We start from the raw sequence: 26,500 nt of genomic DNA, 5'->3' as shown, positions 1-26,500 counted from the left end.
AGTTTAGAGTGATCTATCAGAGGAAACTGTCTTGGTTATGTTTTCAAAAATGTATATACACATACACAGCTAAAAATGTATTAATTTAAACAATGTAATAATTTAAGGCAGAAACAATGAGCTCATTGAAGTAATGTTTGTTAACAAATGTATGATAGATAATTGTAGCATTGGTGTAACATGCAATTGTAAAATCTGTGTAGGGCATGAAATCATGCTAGCGGACATCAGATTCTCTGGTGGAATAAACACTGACAAATAAAGGCTTGTTCACCTTGCTGAAGTTTTTGTAGCATAAACCACAGATCTCTACGAGATACGAGAGGCTGAACACGCCGTACTGGAGAACGAAACTCAGCAGTTTGGAGAAGGGCTCCAGCAGACTCTGCAGGACGACACGGAGAAGCAGTGAGATTTAACACACACTTTCGGTTCCTCCGAGGGGAACCTTAAACTACACAGAGCCACAGAAATGTAGGAGCTTACTCTTGTTGCGTTAGTGACGGGAATCTTCAACAAACAGATGATGATCCTCAGGCTTGAGTCCAGCGGACACTTCATAAAGGAGAGGAGAGAAACCATGAGCATTAGAGACTCTGATCATTTACACCACAGAGAGAGACTCTGATCATATACACCACAGAGAGACTCTGATCATATACACCACAGAGAGAGACTCTGATCATATACACCACAGAGAGACTCTGATCATATACACCACAGAGAGAGACTCTGATCATATACACCACAGAGAGAGACTCTGATCATATACACCACAGAGAGAGACTCTGATCATATACACCACAGAGAGAGACTCTGATCATATACACCACAGAGAGACTCTGATCATATACACCACAGAGAGAGACTCTGATCATATACACCACAGAGAGAGACTCTGATCATATACACCACAGAGAGAGACTCTGATCATATACACCACAGAAAGACTCTGATCATATACACCACAGAGAGAGACTCTGATCATATACACCACAGAAAGACTCTGATCATATACACCACAGAGAGAGACTCTGATCATATACACCACAGAGAGAGACTCTGATCATATACACCACAGAGAGACTCTGATCATATACACCACAGAGAGAGACTCTGATCATATACACCACAGAGAGACTCTGATCATATACACCACAGAGAGACTCTGATCATATACACCACAGAGAGACTCTGATCATATACACCACAGAGAGACTCTGATCATATACACCACAGAGAGAGACTCTGATCATTTACACCACAGAGAGACTCTGATCATATACACCACAGAGAGACTCTGATCATATACACCACAGAGAGACTCTGATCATATACACCACAGAGAGACTCTGATCATATACACCACAGAGAGAGACTCTGATCATATACACCACAGAGAGACTCTGATCATATACACCACAGAGAGAGACTCTGATCATATACACCACAGAGAGACTCTGATCATATACACCACAGAGAGAGACTCTGATCATATACACCACAGAGAGAGACTCTGATCATTTACACCACAGAGAGAGACTCTGATCATATACACCACAGAGAGAGACTCTGATCATATACACCACAGAGAGACTCTGATCATATACACCACAGAAAGACTCTGATCATATACACCACAGAGAGACTCTGATCATATTCACCACAGAGAGAGACTCTGATCATATACACCACAGAGAGACTCTGATCATATACACCACAGAGAGAGACTCTGATCATATACACCACAGAGAGACTCTGATCATATACACCACAGAGAGAGACTCTGATCATATACACCACAGAGAGAGACTCTGGTCATATACACCACAGAGAGACTCTGATCATATACACCACAGAGAGAGACTCTGATCATATACACCACAGAGAGACTCTGATCATATACACCACAGAGAGACTCTGATCATATACACCACAGAGAGACTCTGATCATATACACCACAGAGAGACTCTGATCATATACACCACAGAGAGAGACTCTGATCATTTACACCACAGAGAGACTCTGATCATATACACCACAGAGAGACTCTGATCATATACACCACAGAGAGACTCTGATCATATACACCACAGAGAGACTCTGATCATATACACCACAGAGAGAGACTCTGATCATATACACCACAGAGAGACTCTGATCATATACACCACAGAGAGAGACTCTGATCATATACACCACAGAGAGACTCTGATCATATACACCACAGAGAGAGACTCTGATCATATACACCACAGAGAGAGACTCTGATCATTTACACCACAGAGAGAGACTCTGATCATATACACCACAGAGAGAGACTCTGATCATATACACCACAGAGAGACTCTGATCATATACACCACAGAAAGACTCTGATCATATACACCACAGAGAGACTCTGATCATATTCACCACAGAGAGAGACTCTGATCATATACACCACAGAGAGACTCTGATCATATACACCACAGAGAGAGACTCTGATCATATACACCACAGAGAGAAACTCTGATCATATACACCACAGAGAGAGACTCTGATCATATACACCACAGAGAGACTCTGATCATATACACCACAGAGAGAGACTCTGATCATATACACCACAGAGAGACTCTGATCATATACACCACAGAGAGAGACTCTGATCATATACACCACAGAGAGACTCTGATCATATACACCACAGAGAGAGACTCTGATCATATACACCACAGAGAGAGACTCTGATCATATACACCACAGAGAGACTCTGATCATATACACCACAGAAAGACTCTGATCATATACACCACAGAGAGACTCTGATCATATTCACCACAGAGAGAGACTCTGATCATATACACCACAGAGAGACTCTGATCATATACACCACAGAGATACTCTGATCATATACACCACAGAGAGACTCTGATCATATACACCACAGAGAGAGACTCTGATCATATACACCACAGAGAGACTCTGATCATATACACCACAGAGAGACTCTGATCATATACACCACAGAGAGAGACTCTGATCATATACACCACGGAGAGAGACTCTGATCATATACACCACAGAGAGACTCTGATCATATACACCACAGAGAGATTCTGATCATATACACCACGGAGAGAGACTCTGATCATATACACCACAGAGAGAGACTCTGATCATATACACCACAGAGAGACTCTGATCATATACACCACAGAGAGACTCTGATCATATACACCACAGAGAGAGACTCTGATCATATACACCACAGAGAGAGACTCTGATCATATACACCACAGAGAGACTCTGATCATATACACCACAGAGAGACTCTGATCATATACACCACAGAGAGAGACTCTGATCATATACACCACAGAGAGACTCTGATCATATACACCACAGAGAGAGACTCTGATCATATACACCACAGAGAGAGACTCTGATCATATACACCACAGAGAGAGACTCTGATCATATACACCACAGAGAGACTCTGATCATATACACCACAGAGAGAGACTCTGATCATATACACCACAGAGAGACTCTGATCATATACACCACAGAGAGAGAGACTCTGATCATATACACCACAGAGAGAGACTCTGATCATATACACCACAGAGAGAGACTCTGATCATATACACCACAGAGAGACTCTGATCATATACACCACAGAGAGACTCTGATCATATACACCACAGAGAGAGACTCTTGAAAAATATAGATATTCGATACCACAGAGAAAAAAACTGCCACAATATTAAGGGGGTATTTTTTTTATTTAAAGCTAAATATAACAAGTCTAGAACATGACAATGAGGTATATTTTACATGAACAAAAATGTCCTGAGTTCTATCTGTTAATATTTTTTAATTGGACCAGGGCTAACATGACCCGTTGTATTTGTATAACCTACTGTTATCAAAGATTAAAATATAGCCTACTGTAACAAAAAAACACTTAACAGTATCAAATTGGAGGATAGAGTGTCAGTAATGTATAATAATAAGATTAAACATTACATTTTCAGTTAAAGGCATTTCATTAGTGAATTCAGAGATGCCATTGTCTAGCTGTTTAGTTTAATTAATATCTGTGTAATCAAATTGACGATAATCGCTAATGAAGGCAAATTGCAGAATTAAATAATAATTTTCTGAATAAAGTTAAATAGGCTCAAGTTAATTTACATTTGACCACAGTTAAAATATTTACTTGTCTAAGATTCCTCAGTCAGATTATGTTAACTTTAAGAATTACCGTGAAAAAACGAGACAACACTCATATCAACAACAATACTAGGCCATCTTGGTTAATGTTTCAGAAAAGTTAAAATGAGAAGAGTTAGTGTTTCCTTTAGGATTTTTTTAGCAGTGGGGAAAGGTCTGTCCAAACAACAAACACCCCTGATGCTGAGCGTAGCCTATGCTTGCTAAATGGTACCCCTGGAGCCTGTTCCTTAAGTCTGTTTTCACCTATAAAATAATTTTAAAAAATGAGTGATGTGAGGGATTATTGATTGTCAAACAATCTTTTGGGTGCCCGCAGCCCGCTCGCAGTGTGAAGCACGTGTCTGCGCTATTCTCCGACTCCGACATGCCCGCTCGCAGTGTGAAGCACGTGTCTGCGCTATTCTCCGACTCCGACATGCCCGCTCGCAGTGTGAAGCGCGTGTCTGCACTGTTCTCCGACTCCGACATGCCCGCTCGTGGTGTGAAGCACGTGTCTGCGCTATTCTCCGACTCCGACATGCCCGCTCGCAGTGTGAAGCGCGTGTCTGCACTGTTCTCCGACTCCGACATGCCCGCTCGTGGTGTGAAGCGTGTGTCCATGCTATTCTCCGACTCCGACATGCCCGCTCGCAGTGTGTAGCGCGTGTCCACGCTATTCTCCGACTCCGACATGCCCGCTCGCAGTGTGTAGCGCGTGTCCACGCTATTCTCCGACTCCGACATGCCCGCTCGCAGTGTGAAGCGCGTGTCCACGCTATTCTCCGACATGCCCGCTCACGGTGTGTAGCGCGTGTCCACGCTATTCTCCGACTCCGACATGCGACATGTGTTTTTACGCTTGTCCGCGCTATTCTCCGACATGCCCGCTCGCGGTGTTCTTTATCTATCAACCAAAGCCGGTCGCGGGGGCGCCGCCCTCGCCATCTTTCCATTCACTTCACTTTTGCTATTTAACCAGAGCGAATGAGACGAGTGCGTCACGTGTGGTGTTTGTCAACGCGCCTTTGGGGAGAAGTGAAAGTGACCGCTCGGCTAGAATCGATACTTCGGAAAAATTAGTATTGGTACCGTTCAGATATTTCAGTATCGATATTTATCGAAATATCAATATTTTTGACAACACTAATATACACCACAGAGAGAAACTCTGATCATATACACCACGGAGAGAGACTGAAGCGCACCTTGAGCGGCAGCACGGCGGGCAGTTTGGCCAGGAAGGTCTGGAACTGGTTGCAGATGGTGGTCCACAGGTTGCTGGGCGAGTCCATGGGAAGAGTCTCCATGAAGGTGGCGATGTTGTCCAGACAGTGCAGGATAGCGCCGCCTGCTGGCAGAGACTTCTTATTGTTCAGACCCTAGGACGACACCAGCAGTTACCCAGAAGCCACAATACAACCATAATACAACCATATACAGCTCATGCACATACTATTAGTGTAAAGCAGAGAGTCTTAATAATGAAGGTTGTGATCAGTGTTGGTCAAGTTACTTGGAAATAGTAATTAGTTACTGATTACTGATTACTTCTCCAAGAAAGTAATCCAGTTACTTTACTGATTACTTATTTTCAAAAGTAATTAGTTACTTTACTAGTTACTTTACTAGTTACTTTACTTCAAAAACATGATGCACGACCTGAAAATGCTATAAAAGCAGACCTTTCAGCCTAATTATATTCTTTCTGCATATTCCATCATCTAAAATTGAATCAAATTTATATTCAATATTTTAACTTTATGCACATTGCATCAACCAAAAATTAAATTAAATGCAACAGTCTCAGACTTGAAGAAAAATGTTGAACATTTAACCAATTTCTGCAGAGTCCACCATATTTTAACGAAATACACGAAGTCCTTTTTCTGTTAACTTATATTTCTGCATATTCCAGCATATAAAATGCTAATATTTTTTTGTAAAATCCTCTATTCGATTAGATTCAAATAAAATACAGCACTAAACTAATTAAAATGAAAGTCTCTCATGACTGTATTCCAAATTATTAACAGTTACGTCTTTTAACATTAAAGAGCAGATTAGTTTTGTTTTTGTAAATCGTCAGACATGTTTTTACCATTTCATGGAGTTTTCCTTTGTAGAAAGCCTTTCTTTAAAGTGAATTTCGTTTTGTATAAATTGTATCTTAATTTTAATAAATATTGCATCAACCAATTGCATGTATTTAATAAATAAAAAGCAAATATAGCAGACAATATAATAACCGTGCATTGAGGCGGTAGCGCGCCACGTTCACTTGCATTCATGCATTGTTAAAAGCCTTTCTTTAAAGTTAATTTCGTTTTGTATAAATTCAATTATTTTTGTATCTTATTTTAATAAATGTTTCATCAACCATTTGCATGTATTTAACAAATACAAGGCAAATATAGCAGAATAACCGTGACATGGAGGAGCCGGAGCGCCGCGTTCACTTTCACTTTCATTGTTAACTAGAGCGCGCACCTCATAAATGAATGAAACTCAGCGTAGGCCGATGTCTCATACATTAGCATTAAATATCTTTGCTGCATCCTTTCTAGAACAGACAAGGGCTTTCTCGCGGCTCGCATCAGCATTTACGGATGATGAGTTTTGTGATGCGGTTGCGGATTAAATAAATAATACCCCATTCGCGCAGCTCTATCGATAACAACATTGAACACTAGGCTACACAAATAGTATTTTTTTATTTTATTTAGGCGATTAATTTTCCATAGTGACATAGGAGGTGCCGGATCCAATAAAAAGGTTCCGTATCCAACGTCGGGCTTGTTCCGGCTCAAATTAAGCCACGACTCACGAGACAGTCTAACGAAACAAAATCACAGTAACGCAGTAACGCTGCCTCCTTACGGGAAAGTAACAGTAATCTAATTACTGTTTTTGCAATTGTAATCCCTTACTTTACTCGTTACTTGAAAAAAGTAATGGGATTACAGTAACGCGTTACTGCCCAACACTGGTTGTGATGAATGTTCTGGAAATTAAGCTCTAATTGTGGAAAACATGACTCTCTGTTACAAAGGAAAGTAAGAAGGCTTAGCTTTCAAGACTGTCCTCTGCTGGAAGACGTGAGTTATGTGAGTGAGCAGACGTTTGTGTGTGTGTGTGTGTGTGTGTGTGTGTGTGTGTGTTGTATGTGTGACGCACCTCCAGCAACTGGCTCAGCGCGGCCACAGAGCTCAGCTCATTGAAATCCACCAGAGCCATGGCCAGTGTCCGCAGGAAGCTTCCGTCTGAAACCAGAGATAGCAGTGCCACTGAGCTTGAGTCTGTGTGTGTGTGTGTGTGTGTGTGTGAGCTTTGTCTCAGACCTTTAATGTTGCTCTGGAAGAGCTGTGGTAGGATGCCGTTGGGTGCGAGCTGATGGAGGACGCAGCGCAGGAACTGCTTGGCCACACCAGCAACGTTCCCGGGAATCAGCATGCTGCGCACACACACACACACACACACACACACACACACACACACACACACACACACACACACACACACACACACACACACACACACACACACACACACACACACACACACACACACACCATTGGAGCCGGCTCTTTTGGCCCACAAATGGATCTTCATTTACAGATTTTTACAATCACTAGGACACATTTCTCAATACTCAGGTCACTTTATCAAACTCTTCATTGGCTAGTCCAATGGTGTGACGCGACATCAGAGGCGGGTGACTTCACCAACCAGGAAACTATAAAGCCTGCCTAAACTATGTAATGCTAGCTTCTGTGTGTTTAGCAAGCGCTCTCTATGAATCGTGTGTCTTATTTGGTGTTGTCTGTCTCATTGTATATTATATATATCATTATGGCGAGCAAACAAAGTTACAGGTTGAGTATCCCTGCCCTCGCTACATCACGGCTGCGGACACACACAAACTGTGTGTTGTATGTTTGTAAGTGGATGCACAGGCAGTGCTCGAGGGACTGTGAACAGCTTCCTCTCAGGCTCGTGTTCCTCACGGTTCGGGTCTCGCTGCTGCCGAGGCACAGCGTCGGTCCAGATCGTTGGGGTCGCAGATGGATCTTTCAGAGGGGTTTAAGACGGGTCCAGTCTTATCTCAGCCCTGCCCTGATCGATACAGTGCCTGTTTTTGGTGTCAGGAAGCACGCATTGCGGTTCCTTCCGCACCGGGTGAGGCACCGGTGCTCAATCTATCCTGCTCTGAGGAGTTGGATGTAGAAAGCATCAAAGCAGAGGGTGATGACTCGCCATCTCACTCTCCTGCTTATGAGGAGGTTGTGTCTTGCGCTGTTTTGGGGACTGCATCGCCCCTAAAGGCCCCGGTGTTGCCCACCAAACTGGTCAGAACAACGTTGACATTGATGGGCAAAGCTTATGCTGCCTCTGGTCAGGCAGCATGTCTTCACACTATGGACGTGCTGCAGGCCTCCCAGGCAGAAATGTAGGGAGACCTGAATGAGGATGGGGGAAAGCCGAGATGCGCCAGGCCACAGATCGTTCTCTACGGGCCACCAAGGAGCCAGAGCTGTTGGCCATGCTATGGTAGCCCTGGTGGCCACGGAAAGACACTTATTGTTAAATATGAGCGCAATAAAAGAGAAAGATAGAGCTTTCTGATGGACACTGTTATTACAGTCGTCGAGAGGTTTCAGGAGGCCATCAAGCAAGCGGCGGAGTTGCTTGGCCGTTTTAGTCTTGAGAGACGTCTCACTGTCCACTGCTGAACCTAAGGTTCAGAAGTGGCCAAGGCTACGTCTGTACGCTTTCCCCCCGATCGCTCTGCTCCCGGGGGTTCCGGAGAGAGTTTGCCTAGAGAGAGTTCGCCGGGACAAAGTTCGGCTCACCTTAATTACTCAGAGGTGGCCGGGCAGAGTATGGTTTTCGGATCTAGTGCCTCTCCTCGACCGCTCTACCTGGGAGATTCCGATCAGGGGGGACCTGCTCTCCCAGGCAGGAGGCTCAAAATTTCACCCCCGGCCCAGAACTGTGGAAGCTGTGGGCTTGGCCTCTGAGGGGACCCAGCTCATAGATGCTGGTCTCTCAACTGAGAAAATGATTTCTTAAGACCCTTGGCATCAGAGGTGCCAAACTGGAGAGAGTCCTTAAGGAGCTGGCAGAAGAGGCAGAGCAAGGGAGCTTTTGACTTTGGCTTCGTAGAAAGGACAAGGCTTCGGAAAAAAAAGAGAGATCCTAAGGCTGGCTGCAGGGGCTCCACCACCCGAAGGTGCTCCGGGATTAAAGGAGCTAAACATCTGTGAAGGGTGGCTCCCGGCTGACGACCCAGCAGCCGGACCAAAAGGCACTGGCGGAAGTGCATCAGGCAGAAATGCCTTGCAGGTGGTCTCACCTGTGCTTACATCCAGAGCTCCCTCCACGAGAAAACTGTATGCATTGAACTCTATGCCATATCTGCTTACCACGTTCCTTTGGGTGGTATGTTTTTAGGGAGAGACCCCTTAATAACATGTTTCCTCCGTGGTACTTTGAGGCTGAGGCCTGCAGTGCGCATTAGGGTACCGGCATGGGATTTGGCCGAGGTGCTCCAAGGCCTATCTCTGGCTCCATTTGAGCCTATTGAGGAGGTTCCAGTCAAGTTTTTGACACTCACGACGTTGTTCCTCCTGGCTATCACCTCTCTTAAAAGGATAGGAGATTTACAAGCTTTGTCGGTTTCCCCTTCAGGCTTGGATTTTGCACAAGGCATGGTAAAGGCATTCCTTCACCCTAGGCCAGGGTCTATCCCTAATGTTTGCACTAATATGGCCAGATCTATCCTTCTGCAGGCCTTCTTTCCTCCTCCATTCCAGGATGCCAACCAGGAAAGAAATAATTTGCTTTACCCAGTTAGGGCATTGGATGATTACGTCCACAGAGATGCCCTGTGGTGTGGATCAGACAAACTGTTTGTATGTATTGGACCTCCTAATAAATGGTCACCAGCATCTAAGCAGAGAATGAGCAAATGGATAGTCAAGGCTATCTCTCTTGCCTACGAATCGGGCTGGTCCTCACCGCACACATTCATGAGGTTTTACGACCTAGACTTAGGCTCCACTCCCAGGGCTCAGGTGCTCTCGTCTTAGTGCTTCCTTGATTCACACTAGACAGTCACTGGTCATTATGGTGGTGTGGGTATAGATGTTCCCACAGTGTCAATTGACGTAGCATGAGTTCCCGAAAGGAGAACTCGGTTGCGACTGTAACCTCGGTTCCCTGAAGAGCCTGTTGGCGACTTGTTTCAGTCTATTAAAAGCTATTACACTGTTTGGGCAGGCTTTATAGTTTCCTGGTTGATGACGTCACCCGCCTCTGACGTCGCGTTACACCATTGGACTGATTTAATTTGCGCTTCATGACGCAAACAGAGCTCTCTAATTTAATTTTTACTAGTAAAAAACAAAAATTAAAGATATGTATAATTACAATTGCATTCTTACTAGTAACAACTGAATTAGAGAGCTCTCTAATTGGACTTGTTTCTAGTACTAATTGAATTGTAGAGCTCTCTAATTGTAATTGTTACTAATAAAAAAATAATTTGTAGAGCTCACTAATTGGAATTGTCACTAGTAAGAATTGAATTAGAGAGCTCAGTAATTGGAATTCTTATTAGTAATCATTTAAATAGAGAGCCCTTAATCATAATTGTTACTAGTAATAATTGAATTGTAGAGTTCTCTAATTGAATTGTTACTAGTAAAAATGCAATTACGACGAGTATTGCTGGGTACAATTTAAGCTAAAATGGCTTGCCATAGCTCTCAGACAGGAGCCGACTTACACTGTTCACGGACGACACGAGCTAACTCAATCAGAAACATAAACCTCAGATGTACAGCTGTAAAAGAGTAACTCACCTTTCAGCCTGACCTGTGAAGTTGGAGCTCGAGGCCAACCTGCAGAATTAAAGCAGAAAACTGAAAGAAAGCCATAGAAATCGTAGGGAACATGTGTGCAGTTAGCGGCTGTGATATGAGCGTACCTGCCCACAGACTGCATGATCTCCAGCAGCAGCGGAGCGGCCAGATCGGGACTCAGGTGGATGAACATGGACAGAACCACCACGGCCAGAGCCAGAGTCTCCTCATCATACTCCTCCAGAACGGCCCCGCAGTCCCGGCACCTGAGCAGATACACACACACAGATGAGGTACACCGCATGCGTCGCACTAAACCCTGACACTCTCTCTCTCTCTCTCTCTCGCCCCACCTGTCAGCCATGTTCGTGGGCTGCTCGTCGCTGAAGTCTTCCGGCGCTGGAACAAACATACTGGCGGTGCTCGGAGCCGACAGCAGACTCGTCTTGGTAGGACCTGCAAGAGTGAGGTGAAGAGTTGGGGCACAGACTCCAGCACACAGGACTGGTCATGATTAGTGGTGCTAAAGAAGACCGACCCGTGTCCCAGGTGCTGATGTTCTGCGGCGCGCTGGACTGATGCTCGAGCTGCCGCTTCATCAGCTGACTCATGGTCACGGCACCCAGAGAGCCTCGCTTCACCTGACGATACTGAGCTGGAGCAGGACACACACTTCAGAAGATGCTCATGCACTTCACATTCAGAAATACTATCAATTTGATCTGAAATGAGCTGAAGAATGACACTATGGTCTTTAGTAGAGCTGCTTTGAAGCAGAATTAGTCTCATATTTGATGAAATCTGCATATTAGATTCTGTTATCTTCCTGTTTATTACTGTGAATCATTTTATATTGTATAAAGCGCTGTAGAAATAAAGCTGACTCGACTTGACTAAGCCCACCTCTGGATCTGATCAAATCTCTCACTCTTACAGCACAAATGAAGCCTCAGTGGGCCGGTGTTCATATAAACACTATCAGTGGAGTTGAGTTAGTGTGGAAGTGATTTACTGGACACTGAGGAGCGATGGCTGGTTTCGGGGACGGCCGCCTCCAGAGCCGGAGCTGAGGCCGATTCTCTGGGCTTCTCCAGGTTCGTCAGGGATTTCTCATCTGTGTGAATATCAAAACCTTCAGTCTTTGAACTCTGTGTGCAAACACTTCTGAACAACAGCAGAACACTGTAACATTAACACGTTCCCCAACAGGACCGTAACCCGTAGTCTGAATGTGCACGGTGCATTACGTGAACTAGATTAGTGCCAGGATAGTTAGTCTCACTGTTTTTCTTCTGAAAGTCTTCTTATTCAAATTCATATTGTGAGAGACTTATTATCAAATGAAAGTGCAAACTAGTTACGTGAGAAATTATTCTGAAACTGTTTTATTGAACATTTACTGCTATCTTTCTGCGCTTGAAACACTGTTTGAGAGATTACAAGTAAACGTATCTAAGCATAGATCGGGTGTTTCTCAAATGAACAACTGTGTCCTTCCTTGTCCAGTCTTCCTCAGCATCAAACGCTAGAATGAGACGCTCCAGTAAGAGCGCATGGCTACGTTACTATATTATATATTACGTCACGGAACAAGGCACATGTTCCCTGCCTCTGCAGGTCACGGCACGAAAATACTATTAAAACTTAATTTAACTTAAACGTTTTTTGCTGATGCTGATTGCCGTGGCCTCGTTTACACTGGAGGTCTTGATGCCCAATTCTGATTTTTGCCTATATCCTATATTTTTTTGACCGTCCGTTACACGTTCTTTAAATTGTGACCCATATCCGATTCATGCGTTTACACTTGACATAGATCGGAAACATTGCGCAGGTTTAAAGGGGGTTCTTCTCGCACAGATGGACGAACGCGCAGCGAGAGAGATCTCAGGACTGGTGGGACAACACGATCTCATGAAAGTGCCTCTATAGCACAAATTTGATTTCTCGTGCCATTTTACACCAAAAATAGTTTTTGTGACAACGTTTCTTCAGGCCATCCGTCCCTTTGCAGATACACGTCGAGGGTTGCTCTCGTCATTAAACCGAGGAGACGTCGCCTAATGCCTCAGAAAATCATGATATGATCCAACCATGAGTGTGAGTTCCATCCAAGGAGAACAAGCGCTTCGTTCGTGGAGAGCTAACGGATGCGAGGAGGTTAGGTGCACCGGTGCGACCTAGGAAACATTTTGGTCGCTCATGGTGGCACTCTAGAGCCCTGCTTAATTAAAGAAATTAAGAAAACTCCAACCTTTAAGGACACCAATTTTCTTTGTAAATGAATAATGTATCGTAAATAAATAAATGTTTCCTCCTTAAAATACAGGGTGCATAAGTCGGGACACCCCTATGTTAAATTCCCATAGAGGCAGGCAGATTTATATTTTTAAAGGCCAGTTATTTCATGGATCCAGGATACTATGATCCTGATAAAGTTCCCTTGGCCTTTGGAATTAAAATAGCTCCACATCATCACACACCCTTCACCATACCTAGAGATTGGCATGGGGTACTTTCCATAAGATCATCTCTCAATGCAAATAAAACCAGCTATTAGGCTAACTGAAATAAAACCATGCCGATCTCTAAGCGTGTCAGTGGTTCTGGGTTCTAATCCGCAATCGTACCGTTTTTTTTTCTCATCAAAACCGAATATGTTCATCAGTGGTTGTATATCAAGCAGGGATACGTTTACCGGAACGAATAGAGTCTCCGCAACGGATTGAAGCGCGTGTCCGAGTGAAGACTGTATCTGCGCCACTGATCGCAGCGGCAACAAGCACTTTGATCACTTGATTTGAAAAACAACACATTTCAGCGCTAGATCGCCTCTTATTTCACAAAAGAATGAAATGAATGCTCTGCTAATTAACTGGAGATGTTTTATTTATCTGTATTGGTATATCCGTGCCGCGAGATGTTTCAAAAAGTGGTGGAGAGAATATCGACCCTGGCAAAAAGTGGTGGGGACATGTCACAGCCGTCCCACCCGCAAATTACGCCTATCCCTGTGACTGACTGTATTCGTCGCCTGACTGTATGCACCGAATACATGTACCATTACACCCCTAGTACAAACACAAATCAACAAAGACGCAGCGTAAAACTGCTGTATAACCCGAGCTGACTGACCTGACTCTGCAGTCGTCTCACTCATCTTGTCCAGAGTGTTGAAGGTGATGTCCAGATATTCCCTCTGGATGGCGCTGACAGCGATCTTCCTCTCTTTGCGCTGGCGTGGCACGATCTGAATCTTGAATTCGGCTTCGTCACTCTCATCGTCAGGTTTGGGCTCGCTGTCTCTCTCATCGGTCTCTTCGGTGTCCTCGTCTCCTGCCCGTTCTAGAGACTCCATGGGGATGTGGTGCAGGACCGACCGGCTCGAGGGACTGGGACTCGTGCCACTGCTATCCTTCCTGCAGGAATCCTCCAGGGAAGCGTTTGGCATGTGCGAGGTCTTCCTGAAGAGATCCCTCTTCTGCTTCAGGGTCATGGTGCTCTCCTGCTGAGCCGTGGAGTCAGGCAGCTCCAGAGTCGCCGCTGTCCACTGGTCCCCGCTGCAGTCCTCCACGCTGACCTGCACCACAGGAGGAGAACGGCCGGCCGACGGATCCTCGGCTCTGCTCAGCACTCCGCCGGGGAGCTTCAGCGCCTCAAACAGGTCCTCGTTGCTCTCCACGATGCGCAGAGGAGGCAGCGGCTCGAAAATCAGCGAGTCACTGTCGGACAGCGAGAGGATGGAACGCTTCTCAGGGATGGAGGTGCAGTCTGAGGAGAGATCGATAAGATCCGGGTCGTCCTTGTCCATCGGCGAGTCCAGGCCGGCGGGTTTGTCTTCAAAGGTCTCCATGCAGCTGAGACGCACCTCGGGGATGATGGGCCTGACGCTGGAGCCGCTGCGGTCGATGACGGAGTGGCCGTTGGACGAGTCCTTCCCGTGGTGCTGCGCTCTGTGCTGCTGCCGGCCGATGGAGGAGGACGAGGAGGGCTGGAGGGCCGGAGGACCCTGCAGGTCACAGCGGTCAATGCAGGACTTGCGCCGGTGTTCGTCCAAGTTGAAGAGGATGGAGTCGGTGTTGCCGATGTCCAGAGACTTCTGCTTGTGCATGGCCTGCAGTCTCTTCTTCCGGCTGCTGCCGTCCTCTCGCCCGGAGTACAGCAGCGTGTCCTGCAGTGCACCGCCCTCCTTGTACTCCGCCAGCTCAATCTCACCTGAAGAAGAGGAGAAGAGATGATGATGAAGGCATGTGAGAGCACATGCATCTGTCTAGGCTAGAGATAAGCTGGTATACGGTAATGCAATATATCACGATGAATACACAAGAGAAGCATGAACGAGTGAAGGAGACATCAGGCCCTATCATACACATGATGCAATGCAGCGCCAGGCGCGACGCAAGTCTGTTTTCTAGTCTCAGCACGACTCAGTTTTCATTTTCACATCCCCAAAGCACTCAAAGCGCTTTACAATAGAAGGGGGAATCTCCTCAACCATCACTAATTTTACCCGTCGTTAAACTAGCAAAAGTGGATTCGGACACGCCCTAAGTGCACTAGCGCTTTACAGCATACGCTTTGATCGTTAAAATAGGGCCCATCACATTCACTCTCGGCTACTTTTACACTTGTTTGGATCGGCATGGGCGATATGACCAAAATCACGAAATTAGTAATTTTATTTCATGATCTAACGATTGCAGATTGCAGTCAGTGATAAAATAAGACAAATAAACTATTAACAAACAACAGCACAGCCAACTACAAGATAACGAAGACACAAACGAAATAGATCTACCTGAAATAAGAAATAAGAAATACTACATACATTTAATAAAGTCATCAAATGTATAAAAAACACTGTAGTCTTTACAGTGTAGATTAATAAAAAGTTATAAAAGTTATTCAGTCAAGAGCAGTGAGTGATTTTCTCTATTTCTTTTCTTCTTTGATGATCATTAATGACAGAAAACAGCAAATGGATCCAGTGTACTCATACACATGCTTTTTCTTTCTCAACTGTTTACAATCTAGCAATATCATTTTTCTAGTCATAATTACATATTTTAATACGAGTACTCGAGTACTCGTTTTTGAGATTAGTACTACAAATTTAAAATTTACAAAAACGTTTTCCATTTTAATGTGGACTGAAAATATGAATAATGACTATGAAAGTGTGATACGTCACACTCACTCCTTTGAGCGCTGAGCTCCACAGGCTGATACTTGACAGACTTGCTGCCGCCGATCCTCTTGAGACGAGCGAAGAAGGTCTGCGACTCCTTACTGCCGGCTCCCGTCGGAGTGTCGTGGATGTCGGACTCGTCGAACACACTGTCCTCCTCTGCACAGGAAACACAGGGCATTAATGCAGCAGGACGCCAGGGAGAGATCTCGTACCTTTCTCATGCTCGCTGTTAGGGTTTGGGTTTGGGTTAGGCTCAGATCTGAGCAGGAGATCTCGTACCTTTCTCATGCTCGCTGTTAGGGTTTGGGTTTGGGTTAGGCTCAGATCTGAGCAGGAGATCTCGTACCTTTCTCCTGCTCGATGTTAGGGTTTGGGTTTGGGTTAGGCTCAGATCTGAGCAGGAGATCTCGTACCTTTCTCCTGCTCGCTGTTAGGGTTTGGGTTTGGGTTAGGCTCAGATCTGAGCAGGAGATCTCGTACCTTTCTCCTGCTCGATGTTAGGGTTTGGGTTTGGGTTAGGCTCAGATCTGAGCAGGAGATCTCGTACCTTTCTCCTGCTCGCTGTTAGGGTTTGGGTTTGGGTTAGGCTCAGATCTGAGCAGGAAATCTCGTACCTTTCTCCTGCTCGATGTTAGGGTTTGGGTTTGGGTTAGGCTCAGATCTGAGCAGGAGATCTCGTACCTTTCTCTTGCTCGCTGTTAGGGTTTGGGTTAGGCTCAGATCTGAGCAGGAGATCTCGTACCTTTCTCCTGCTCGCTGTTAGGGTTTGGGTTTGGGTTAGGCTCAGATCTGAGCAGGAGATCTCGTACCTTTCTCCTGCTCGATGTTAGGGTTTGGGTTTGGGTTAGGCTCAGATCTGAGCAGGAGATCTCGTACCTTTCTCCTGCTCGCTGTTAGGGTTTGGGTTAGGCTCAGATCTGAGCAGGAGATCTCGTACCTTTCTCCTGCTCGCTTTTAGGGTTTGGGTTAGGCTCAGATCTGAGCAGGAGATCTCGTACCTTTCTCCTGCTCGCTGTTAGGGTTTGGGTTAGGGTTAGGCTCAGATCTGAGCAGAAGATCTCGTACCTTTCTCCTGCTCGCTTTTAGGGTTTGGGTTAGGCTCAGATCTGAGCTGGAGATCTCGTACCTTTCTCCTGCTCGCTGTTAGGGTTTGGGTTAGGCTCAGATCTGAGCAGGAGATCTCGTACCTTTCTCCTGCTCGATGTTAGGGTTTGGGTTTGGGTTAGGCTCAGATCCGAGCAGAAGATCTCGTACCTTTCTCCTGCTCGCTGTTAGGGTTTGGGTTTGGGTTAGGCTCAGATCTGAGCTTGAGATCTCGTACCTTTCTCCTGCTCGCTGTTAGGGTTTGGGTTAGGCTCAGATCTGAGCAGGAGATCTCGTACCTTTCTCCTTCTCGCTGTTAGGGTTTGGGTTAGGGTTAGGCTCAGATCTGAGCAGAAGATCTCGTACCTTTCTCCTTCTCGCTGTAGCGGCTCATGTTGGAGTTGTCGCTGTACAGCGGGCCTGCGGACACATGCGACCTGCAGCTGTGGTACTGAGCGTTCAGGGTGTTGATGGTGATGTGGATCAGATGGAGCACCACATCTTTACTCATGTCCATATCTCTGTATGGATACTGAAACAGTCAGATTGATTAATGATGACTTACACTGGGACTGAGCAAAAACACAGATGGAAACACAAAACAACACGAAGCTGGTAACTAGCTCCATTAGCCCCTCTATTTTTGTAACTAGCCTATACGGGACGTCACCACACAGCCGGTTTTTGAACGTGAGCGGCAAATTACTAAAACAAAGAGGAAGCAAATATGGATGAGAGGGAGATCTTTCGTTCCTACCAAAACATTAGTTCCGAGAAAAAAACAATTAATTGCACAGTTTAACCATCATAGAGTGAAAGTGTATCATTTGCATGTGTTTTTAAGTCCTGTCAGTTTAACAGGGCGCGCTTGACAGGTTATAAGAACGAGAGAGCCCCGGCCGCGCGCGCGCACTCACCCGAGCGCTGTTTGCTCTCTCTCTCTCTCCTTCGCGCATATTAATCAAAATCAATTCATACGATGGTGTCGGGAAAAAAACTCTCCAGTGATGAAATGTTTTCTGTGTTGACAAATCTTGTGCGATATCCTAAACTGCCGAATGCTTTGTTTGTTTTTTCTGTTTACATTTCATTGTGAATGCTGCTACGTCAGAGCGGCCAAAGCGTCAACAAGATTCCCCGTACTTTTTGACAAGTTAGCGTCCTTGACGGGGCGGCCAAAGCTTTTTTGCAGCTCAAGTCGGCGGCGGTGTGAACGTACAGTCAGCCGCCAGCTGCAGACCAACACACACTGCAGTGCTTCACGAAACTCCCTGCCAACTCCGAGAGGGCAAAAAAAAAAAAAAACTCGGCCTATCGCTGCTTCATCGCCAGGTAGCTTAGGGGTACTATTTTTCATTTTGAAAGAAGCACTTTATTTTCATAACTTGTTATTCTTTAAGTTACTGAGTCTGACTGAGAAATATAGATGGGTTTTTTGTCTTCACCGGTTGTGTTCTACATGATATATTGTGGTAAACTGCATCTATTTTCAACCATTTTGTGTTATGAAGAAGCACTTTATTTTTGTTCCAACTTATTTTATAGCTAGCTACTAATGAGTAGCAATTGAGAACCAGACAATGTTTTTGATAAAAGGCACTTCCCTGAGAATTGAACTTAAAGGTGGGGTATGTGATTTGCAAAACGGCTGGCAGATTTTGAAAATACACAACTCAAATGGTCCTAACTTCTTTCCTTTGACTCCACCCATTCAAAGAACATGGACATGGATGGGGGGAGGGGGGATGGTACGACCGATTGATTGACGCACTTACTGTCCAATGATTCTAGGTGGTCTTGGAAATGATTGGCTGGAGTTTTTCGAGTCCTGCCCGTTCCACAGATGATTAAATTGCTTAATTTTTATTTCAGTGCTTCTAACTCAGTGGCTGTAAGTGGGTTAGGAATAGGATTTTAAGTGATTTTGAAAAAATGGCCAAAAAAGAGAATTACATACCCCACCTTTAATAAATGTGAAAAAGACACTTTAATGTCTCTGTTTGTCATTCTGTATAGTAAAGCAGATGAGAGTAGATCATGATCAGAAACCCGATTAGAAATCATTATGGATAAAATCGAATCGTTTTGAATCAAAAATCGTGGCCTCAAGAATCGGAATCGAATTGAATCGTGAGATGGTAAAAGATTCCCACCCCTAAAAACTAATGCATCATATTGAGTTGATTTCATGTCATGTTGTTTAGTGTGTGTCTGCAGGAGCGTCATTAACCAGCATTAATCGTCTCTGCAATTCACAAAACTGGATCATTTTATTCAAGTACCTGTAATTCATCACAGTAAAATCAATTTGGAAAGTAAATGATGTGATTAAAAGTGAATCCACTGAAAAACATGCTATTCTGCTTCAATGATTCATCTCTCTTCCATTAACTTGTAATATATATAACTGTGGACGTTTATTTGAACTTGATGTGTAGTCAGTGTTGTACAGACTCCTGCCACACCAACTAAAACACATGAAAATATAACACTGGGCTTTTGTGTTCACAGCTTTGACCTGCTCGGCAACTTGTCATCACAAACTATCAAACGATAAATGTCTTTGGTGTCTCTCCTTAAATCGTACAATCCCTAAATAAATTTCACAAAATAATAGTGGTCAGTCCATTTATTTATTCTGAAAGGTCCCATTCGGTTTACAAAGCTATTTTATATATAAAACCCGATATGGGATTTTGATAGGTTGGTTTTCTGTAATTTTTGTCAATTGCTATGAAGAAAAATGTGAATCCACTGCTATAAATATGAGGGTGCAAGTGAAATCAGGCATTTTCATAATTTACCTCTTTGGCCTAAAATTAACTTTTTGCCACACTTACCAATGGCCGGTGTGTTCAGAAATGACCCTAACCCTGACCCTGCCGGCCATTAATATTTTTTACCGGCCATGAAACAAAAACATTGCAATTGGACATTGCAAAAACAGGCAGTTATGACACCAACATTTTAGATATCAGTGAAATTTCACATATCTCTATTCCAATTTTGATACCACAGCTCAAACGATACTAGCCTAACTAATAAAAATCTAATATATTATTATTAAGGACAAGTGAACAGTCAGTAATTAAATAAGAACAAATAATCAAATTACAAGCAAAAGCACAAATAAAAACAAAATAACAAAGATACCAATGAAATGAACAGTGCTTTTCAGGTAGATCTGACAGTAGCGGCACAGAAATGTAGTAAAGTAAGCAATGTAAAATAAAACTGCACAGTTTTCAGTGTAAATTAAACATCCTTATTAATTGATCCTAATTAAAGTTACAAGAGTTATTCAGTCAAGAGCAGTGAGTGATTTTTTCTTTGTCTTTTGTTGTTTGGTTAACATTAAAAACACAGATAGCAGCAGAAATATTCGGCTTTAAGAGTGAATGCACGGATCCAATATACTGACACACATGCGTTTACTTTCTCATCTGTTTACGTTCACTTAAGACGTAACCGACTATGTTTACTAGGATACTCTCTATTTTTTGACACAATTTTGTGTGAATTTGTCTGCTGAAGCACAAGACGACGTGAAAGACAGCTCAGTTTAGTCTTCACCCGCTGTCTGAGATGCGGCTTTCTGTGCAATGGAAACGAGTGATGGACAGGCTCTCTTTTGCATCTCCTTGCACTTGACTGTTTAAATTGTCAAGGATTAAACTGATGCAGTGGTGTCAAGTCAACTGTACCGAGCATCGTTCATGTTAGAATTGATAAAAATGTTACCTGCCAATGCCGATTTTTACTTGCATTGGTTAACTTTATGCCCTGGGTGGATACCTTGTAGAGGATGACGAGCAGGGCTTTGAGCCACATCTGGCGGATATGAGGCTTGAGGGCCCACAGCGAGCAGCGCGGCGGCTCCTGGAAGTTGGGCCTCAGCTGAGGACACGTGCAGTACTTCAGCACCTGCACCACCAGCGGCAGCAGCTGCTTCCCCAGACCAATGTTGTAGTCCATAACCTGAGGAGACCAGCACAAGCAGTCTGAGCACCGGCACGCTGGGAGGAGAGCGTGCAGACCGCTGAACTCACCTGAGCGATCCCTGCGATGAAGGCGTTGAAACAGGTGGAGGAGCGCATCTTCTGCGGCGTGATCATGAAGCAGCCCATCTGCTGATCGTACCCCAGCAGCACGTACAGATGCCGCTTCACTGTGTTGAAGGCTTTGGCACTGCCAATGTCCGCCTCGGCACTGCTTTTGTCCTTGGCCATGAACTTCATGAGCACCATGATGAGCTGGTGGACGGTCTGGTGGTCGATCCCGGCGTCCTCCGGCAGCAGATCTTTAATGATGGAGTCTTCCTCTAGAGGAGAGCTCTCACCTGCAGGACAACAGGAGGCGTTACGGTCTTCAGCAGACGCTGTGTGTGATGATTAATATACAATACGGTCTTCAGCAGACGCTGTGTGTGATGATTAATATACAATACGGTCTTCAGCAGACGCTGTGTGTGATGATTAATATACAATGCGGTCTTCTGCAGACGCTGTGCATCATATGCTCTCATTGACAAATGCGGAACAATTAGTTCATGCGTTCATGAGCTCAAGGCTAGATTATTGTAATGCTCTACTGGGTGGTTGCCCTGCACGCTTAAACAAACTACAGCTAGTCCAAAACGCAGCCGCTCGAGTTCTTACCAGAACCAGGAAGTATGACCATATTAGCCCCGTTCTGTCAACACTGCATTGGCTGCCTATTAAACAACGTATAGATTTTAAAATATTGCTGATCACTTACAAAGCACTAAATGGTTTAGCTCCGCAGTACTTGAGCGAGCTCTTAACGCATTATAGTCCTTCACGTCTACTGCCATCTCAAAACTCCGGCCAGTTAATAATACCTAGAATATCAGAATCAAGTTTTTAATTCTTGGAGAGTTGAACTCCTGTGATTTATCAGGATATTAGCCTACACTTCTTCAGTATGCGGATTGCCCCACTCGATCAATGCACACCTTGGACAAATGCTTTGGCAATATAGCAGATGGCTATACGACTGTGTTCCACCCCCCATTGGGGAAGTCCGATCAGAACATTACACATTTGCTATCCAAATATCAGCTAATAAGCTAGAACCAGAGAAACCAGTGACCAAAGAGATACAACTGTGGACAGATTAGAGTGAAGAGGAGCTTAGAGACTGTTCTTGAGATGCATGTGATAATGTACATTAAATCACTGACACTATCACATCTTACATACGTTTTTGTGAAAATAATTGTGTTAAAACAAAAACAATTTGAATTTATCCAAATAACAGGTTGTGGCTCACTAAAGATCTTCAAACGCGCCTTAATGAGAAAAAAAAGCTGCTTTTTAAAAAGGTGGTGATGAACTGTTTAGAGAAAAAAGAAAGGAACTTGGAAGTCAAATTAAGAAGATTATAAGAAGGTTGAAATGAGGTTATATATGGGTAATGGGAGGGTCTAAACACTATTATGGGGAGAGAAACGAGGAAACCAATGTATTCTTCACAAGGTGCATTTTTTTGCAAAAGATCTGAATGTCTTTTTTAGTAGGTTTGATGGTGGACCGCGTAATATTGATTGTGATAAAACATGCCTTAACATTCCTACATATGAGCCTATTATTCATAAAGTATATGAAATTGCGGCTAGCCTCGCTTTTAAGCCAAATAAAGCACCTGGTCCAGATGGGTTATAGGGTCGAGTGCTAAAGGATTGTGCTTTTACCCAACTGCTTCAGCTCCTGTTAAATAATAAGGTGGTCCCTAGTTCATGATAATTATCAAATATTGTTCCGGTACCAAAAACATTATGCTAGAATTTTATTTATAGATTTTTAGCATTAAACACAATTAAGATAGATGTTCTTTAACAGAGATTACTTGATTTAGGGGAGAATGGTGGCTTTATCTGGTGGATTACAGACTTTCTTTTAAATCGTCCACAAAGAGTTCTTGTTAATGGTAAAGTTTCAAAATTGTTCTAAACACAGGAGTACCACAGGGAACTATATTATCTCCTTTATTATTCTCATTGTACATAAATTAATTTTAAATTCACAATACATATTTTAGGCTACTAATACGCTGATGATTTGTCACTTGTCTGCCTTTTTGTACAAAGGTAAAACAGAAATAAATAAATTGTATCATATTTATATTCATTCCCTGCAGAAATGGTGATAATCGAGGGCACTTGAGATAAATCTGAATAAAACTAACAAACTAGTGATTAGTAGAAACAAATGTGAATTGAGTTTTGTTGGAAATGTGGATTATGTTTCTAAAAAGTGAATGCAGAGATCTTATTCGGAGGCTAAAACACTTTGGCATGTGCAAGAATATTTTAGATATTTTATATAAGAATCTTGTAGAGAGTATTATGTCTTTTAATATATGACTATGTGGTATGGAGTTCTGACTGTTAAAGCAAAGCAGAGATTGTCTAGGGTGGTTAATGTGGCCAGCACAATTGTAGATAATTAGTAGATCATTGCCAGACCACCTGAGGGTTCCACAGTCAGTTGACCACTTTAAAAAAGACCTAAATACTTTTCTATTTAAAAATAGCTACAATTAATGCGAAATTGAACTGTTTTTATATTTAATGTTTTCTTATTCTTGCCCCTGTTTTTACTTCTGAAATATGTTTGCTGTAGCACTTTGGGATTTGTTCGCAAATGAAAAGTGCATTATAAATACAATTTATTATTAATATTATTATAGATAAGACACAAAGACAACACTGAATGAGATATATCTATCAAAAGTTGAACAAAAAGCATTGGTTATTATATTGGAGGATTCTTCACATCCCTTACATTCTAAATTTAAGTTGTTTACCATCAAGGAGGCGTTTTAGACGACCTCAGACAATTAAAAATGTGTACCATATGTAATTTGTGCCTAATGCATTTAACAATAAAGGAACTAAACTAAACTAAACTAAACTAAACTAAACTAAACTACATTTAGAGAGTTGCCTGGTTTCTTTGTCTGAGGCGTTGAGCCACACACTGATGGATGAGGAGAGACTGATGTTCAGATATTATACGACGTATGTCATTGGTTTTTCGTTCTTCAGCTGCAGTGCGTTGTGTTGAGTCGAGTCCCGGTCACTGTAGACACATTCCCTGACCCACTGTTACAGCATCAGTGTAAGTGAGCCATGAATGACTGTCAGCGGTGTGTGTGCGGTGTATGACATGCTCTACCTGTCAGCACTTTCTCCAGCATATTTCCCAGTATGGGTGCCGACTGCTCCTGTCTCACGAGTCTCAGCGCTGAAAGAAGAGAAACGGGACTTCTATGGTGAATTCACAGACAAATACTTGAGCAAATCACTGATTCCACTGTTATTCTCTGTCAGTGATGAGTGTGTGACAGATCCTGATGGCCAGATTCATACACTCACGCAGTTTATTGCACAGCGTCTCCGGGAGTGAGAAAGCCCGCTTGGACTCGGTCGGACCCTTGACGCTGTCCCGCAGCGAGCGGACGCTCTTCTGCCGGTTGCGGGCGAAGCGAGCGCGCCGGATCTTCCACATGGCGGCGTCGCTCAGGTTGGCCACGTTCGTCCTCACCGCAGTGATGGCTGACACAGTAAATCAACACATGAGCTAACGTCTGTGTGATCGACACACACACTATGGATGCTTGACACGTCTCAACACACTCACTTGTAGGGAAAGGGAACTCCTTGTTGCAGTCCAGGTGCAGCTGCGCCTCCAGCGACAGCGTCTCGAAGCGGTTGACGAAGAACTCCCAGCTCAGAGCGGGGATCTCCGGCTTCAGCGAGTGCAGCAGCAGCAGTTTGCTGAGGATCACGGGACGGTCCCGCACCACGGTGTCGAACTGGAAGTCCAGGCACAGACACAGGCCCTGGTGGGGAGACACACACACACGTCTGGCTCTGTGAGGTCACATGACTCGAGGCGAGGGGTCCGCACTCACCTGCAGCGCGGGCCGTTTGACGGTGTCCAGCAGCAGCCGGGCTCGGGTGGCCACGGCCGGGTTGACGTCCTCCACGCTGGCCAGGAAGCAGCAGAAGGCGTGCGCTAGAGAGTACTTCAGCAGGTGGCTCTTCGTCACCGAGCCGATGTCCAGAAACCGGCACAGCACCGCCACACGCTCCACTGAAAGAGACGGACACATCAGCAACATCTGCCTGGGGACATCAGTGAGGTCATGATCATAGGGTGCTGCAGCTGCGGTTACTGAGATGGCATTATTCAGGACAGGAGGTGAAGTGAGGCATGATGGGAAAGGGCCCACACTGCTAAAGTGTTTTTGTGTGGTTATTATTGTGTTCTAGGTGTTTTCCTCATGTCTGGTTTTCAAGAGTCTCTGGCCCTGTTAACACCTGGTATTAAGAAGCGTTTCTGTCGATCGGATCACACATGGACGACACTAATAAACAGGGTCTAGTACGTGTTGAGCTTGTCCACTTTCAACCACTTCCAGAGGTAGGTGCAAACGTCCGGTTATGGTTATAACCTCAGTTCTCTGAGGGAGATGAGAGACATCTCACTATTGGAAATGCTTATACAATATGACTTTTTGAAACGGTGTGAATTGAGCTATACAAATAAATTTGACTTGACTATAAACAGCAGCGCTGGCCCAAAATGGCTTACTTTTACAGCTCTTCCGAGCAGATGATGATGAGATGTCTCACTCATCTCTCTCAGAGAACCATAGGTTATAACCATAACCGGACGTTCTCTTTCGGGCGACTCGCTCGACATCCCACTATGGGATATAGAAAACGCCCAATATGCAGGTATCACCTTTTACCATCTGTATTTAGGGTACCTGACTTTAGCAGGGTCAAAGCAGGCTCTCCCCCCTTTTTAAAATGTTTCTATAGCCGTGCTCCAAGCACTGCCTGTGTTAATGTGGACTTTGTGACATCCAGTTTATAGAATTTCAGAACTGTTTAATTCCTTTAAACAATGCCCAAGAAGCAGCCATTCCCCTTGTGGAATGGGCTCTCAGATTTGCCGGTAATAGTTGACCCTTTACAGAGTGAGCCAATTTGATACCAGCAGCCATATCACCCTGTAGCCCAAGACCGGTGTCCCACTGAAGCTGAGCGGGGCTGAGACTGGTTAGTACTGGATGGGAGACTCCTGGGAAAACCAGGTTGCTGCTGGAAGAGGTGCTAGTGAGGCC

The 26,500-nt window shown here is 44.3% G+C and overlaps 1 protein-coding gene across 3 annotated transcripts in view; it reads right to left on the bottom strand.

Annotated features, from left to right (window-relative positions):
- The window catches only part of unc79 (unc-79 homolog, NALCN channel complex subunit), a 139,285-nt gene that overhangs the window by 22,141 nt on the left and 90,644 nt on the right, over positions 1–26,500 (bottom strand). For 2 of the 3 annotated variants that reach the window (XM_079633157.1, XM_079633159.1), the window contains 18 exons: positions 25,280–25,461; positions 25,006–25,207; positions 24,741–24,920; positions 24,541–24,609; positions 21,391–21,680; positions 21,137–21,319; positions 17,708–17,873; positions 16,265–16,414; positions 14,203–15,282; positions 12,080–12,181; positions 11,606–11,722; positions 11,193–11,523; positions 11,068–11,106; positions 7,543–7,655; positions 7,379–7,464; positions 5,410–5,583; positions 487–555; positions 275–385 (listed from right to left, as the gene is read on the bottom strand). In XM_079633157.1, the coding sequence (XP_079489283.1) occupies positions 275–385; positions 487–555; positions 5,410–5,583; positions 7,379–7,464; positions 7,543–7,655; positions 11,068–11,106; positions 11,193–11,523; positions 11,606–11,722; positions 12,080–12,181; positions 14,203–15,282; positions 16,265–16,414; positions 17,708–17,873; positions 21,137–21,319; positions 21,391–21,680; positions 24,541–24,609; positions 24,741–24,920; positions 25,006–25,207; positions 25,280–25,461 (3,644 nt within the window). The remainder of the gene's footprint in view (positions 1–274; positions 386–486; positions 556–5,409; positions 5,584–7,378; positions 7,465–7,542; positions 7,656–11,067; positions 11,107–11,192; positions 11,524–11,605; positions 11,723–12,079; positions 12,182–14,202; positions 15,283–16,264; positions 16,415–17,707; positions 17,874–21,136; positions 21,320–21,390; positions 21,681–24,540; positions 24,610–24,740; positions 24,921–25,005; positions 25,208–25,279; positions 25,462–26,500) is intronic. The other variant, XM_079633158.1, reaches the window with a different exon arrangement.

Source organism: Phoxinus phoxinus, assembly GCF_949152265.1.
Source record: "Phoxinus phoxinus genome assembly, chromosome: 13".
In the NCBI taxonomy this organism is placed as follows: domain Eukaryota; kingdom Metazoa; phylum Chordata; class Actinopteri; order Cypriniformes; family Leuciscidae; genus Phoxinus; species Phoxinus phoxinus.
This window is presented reverse-complemented; position numbering and strand designations above follow the sequence as displayed.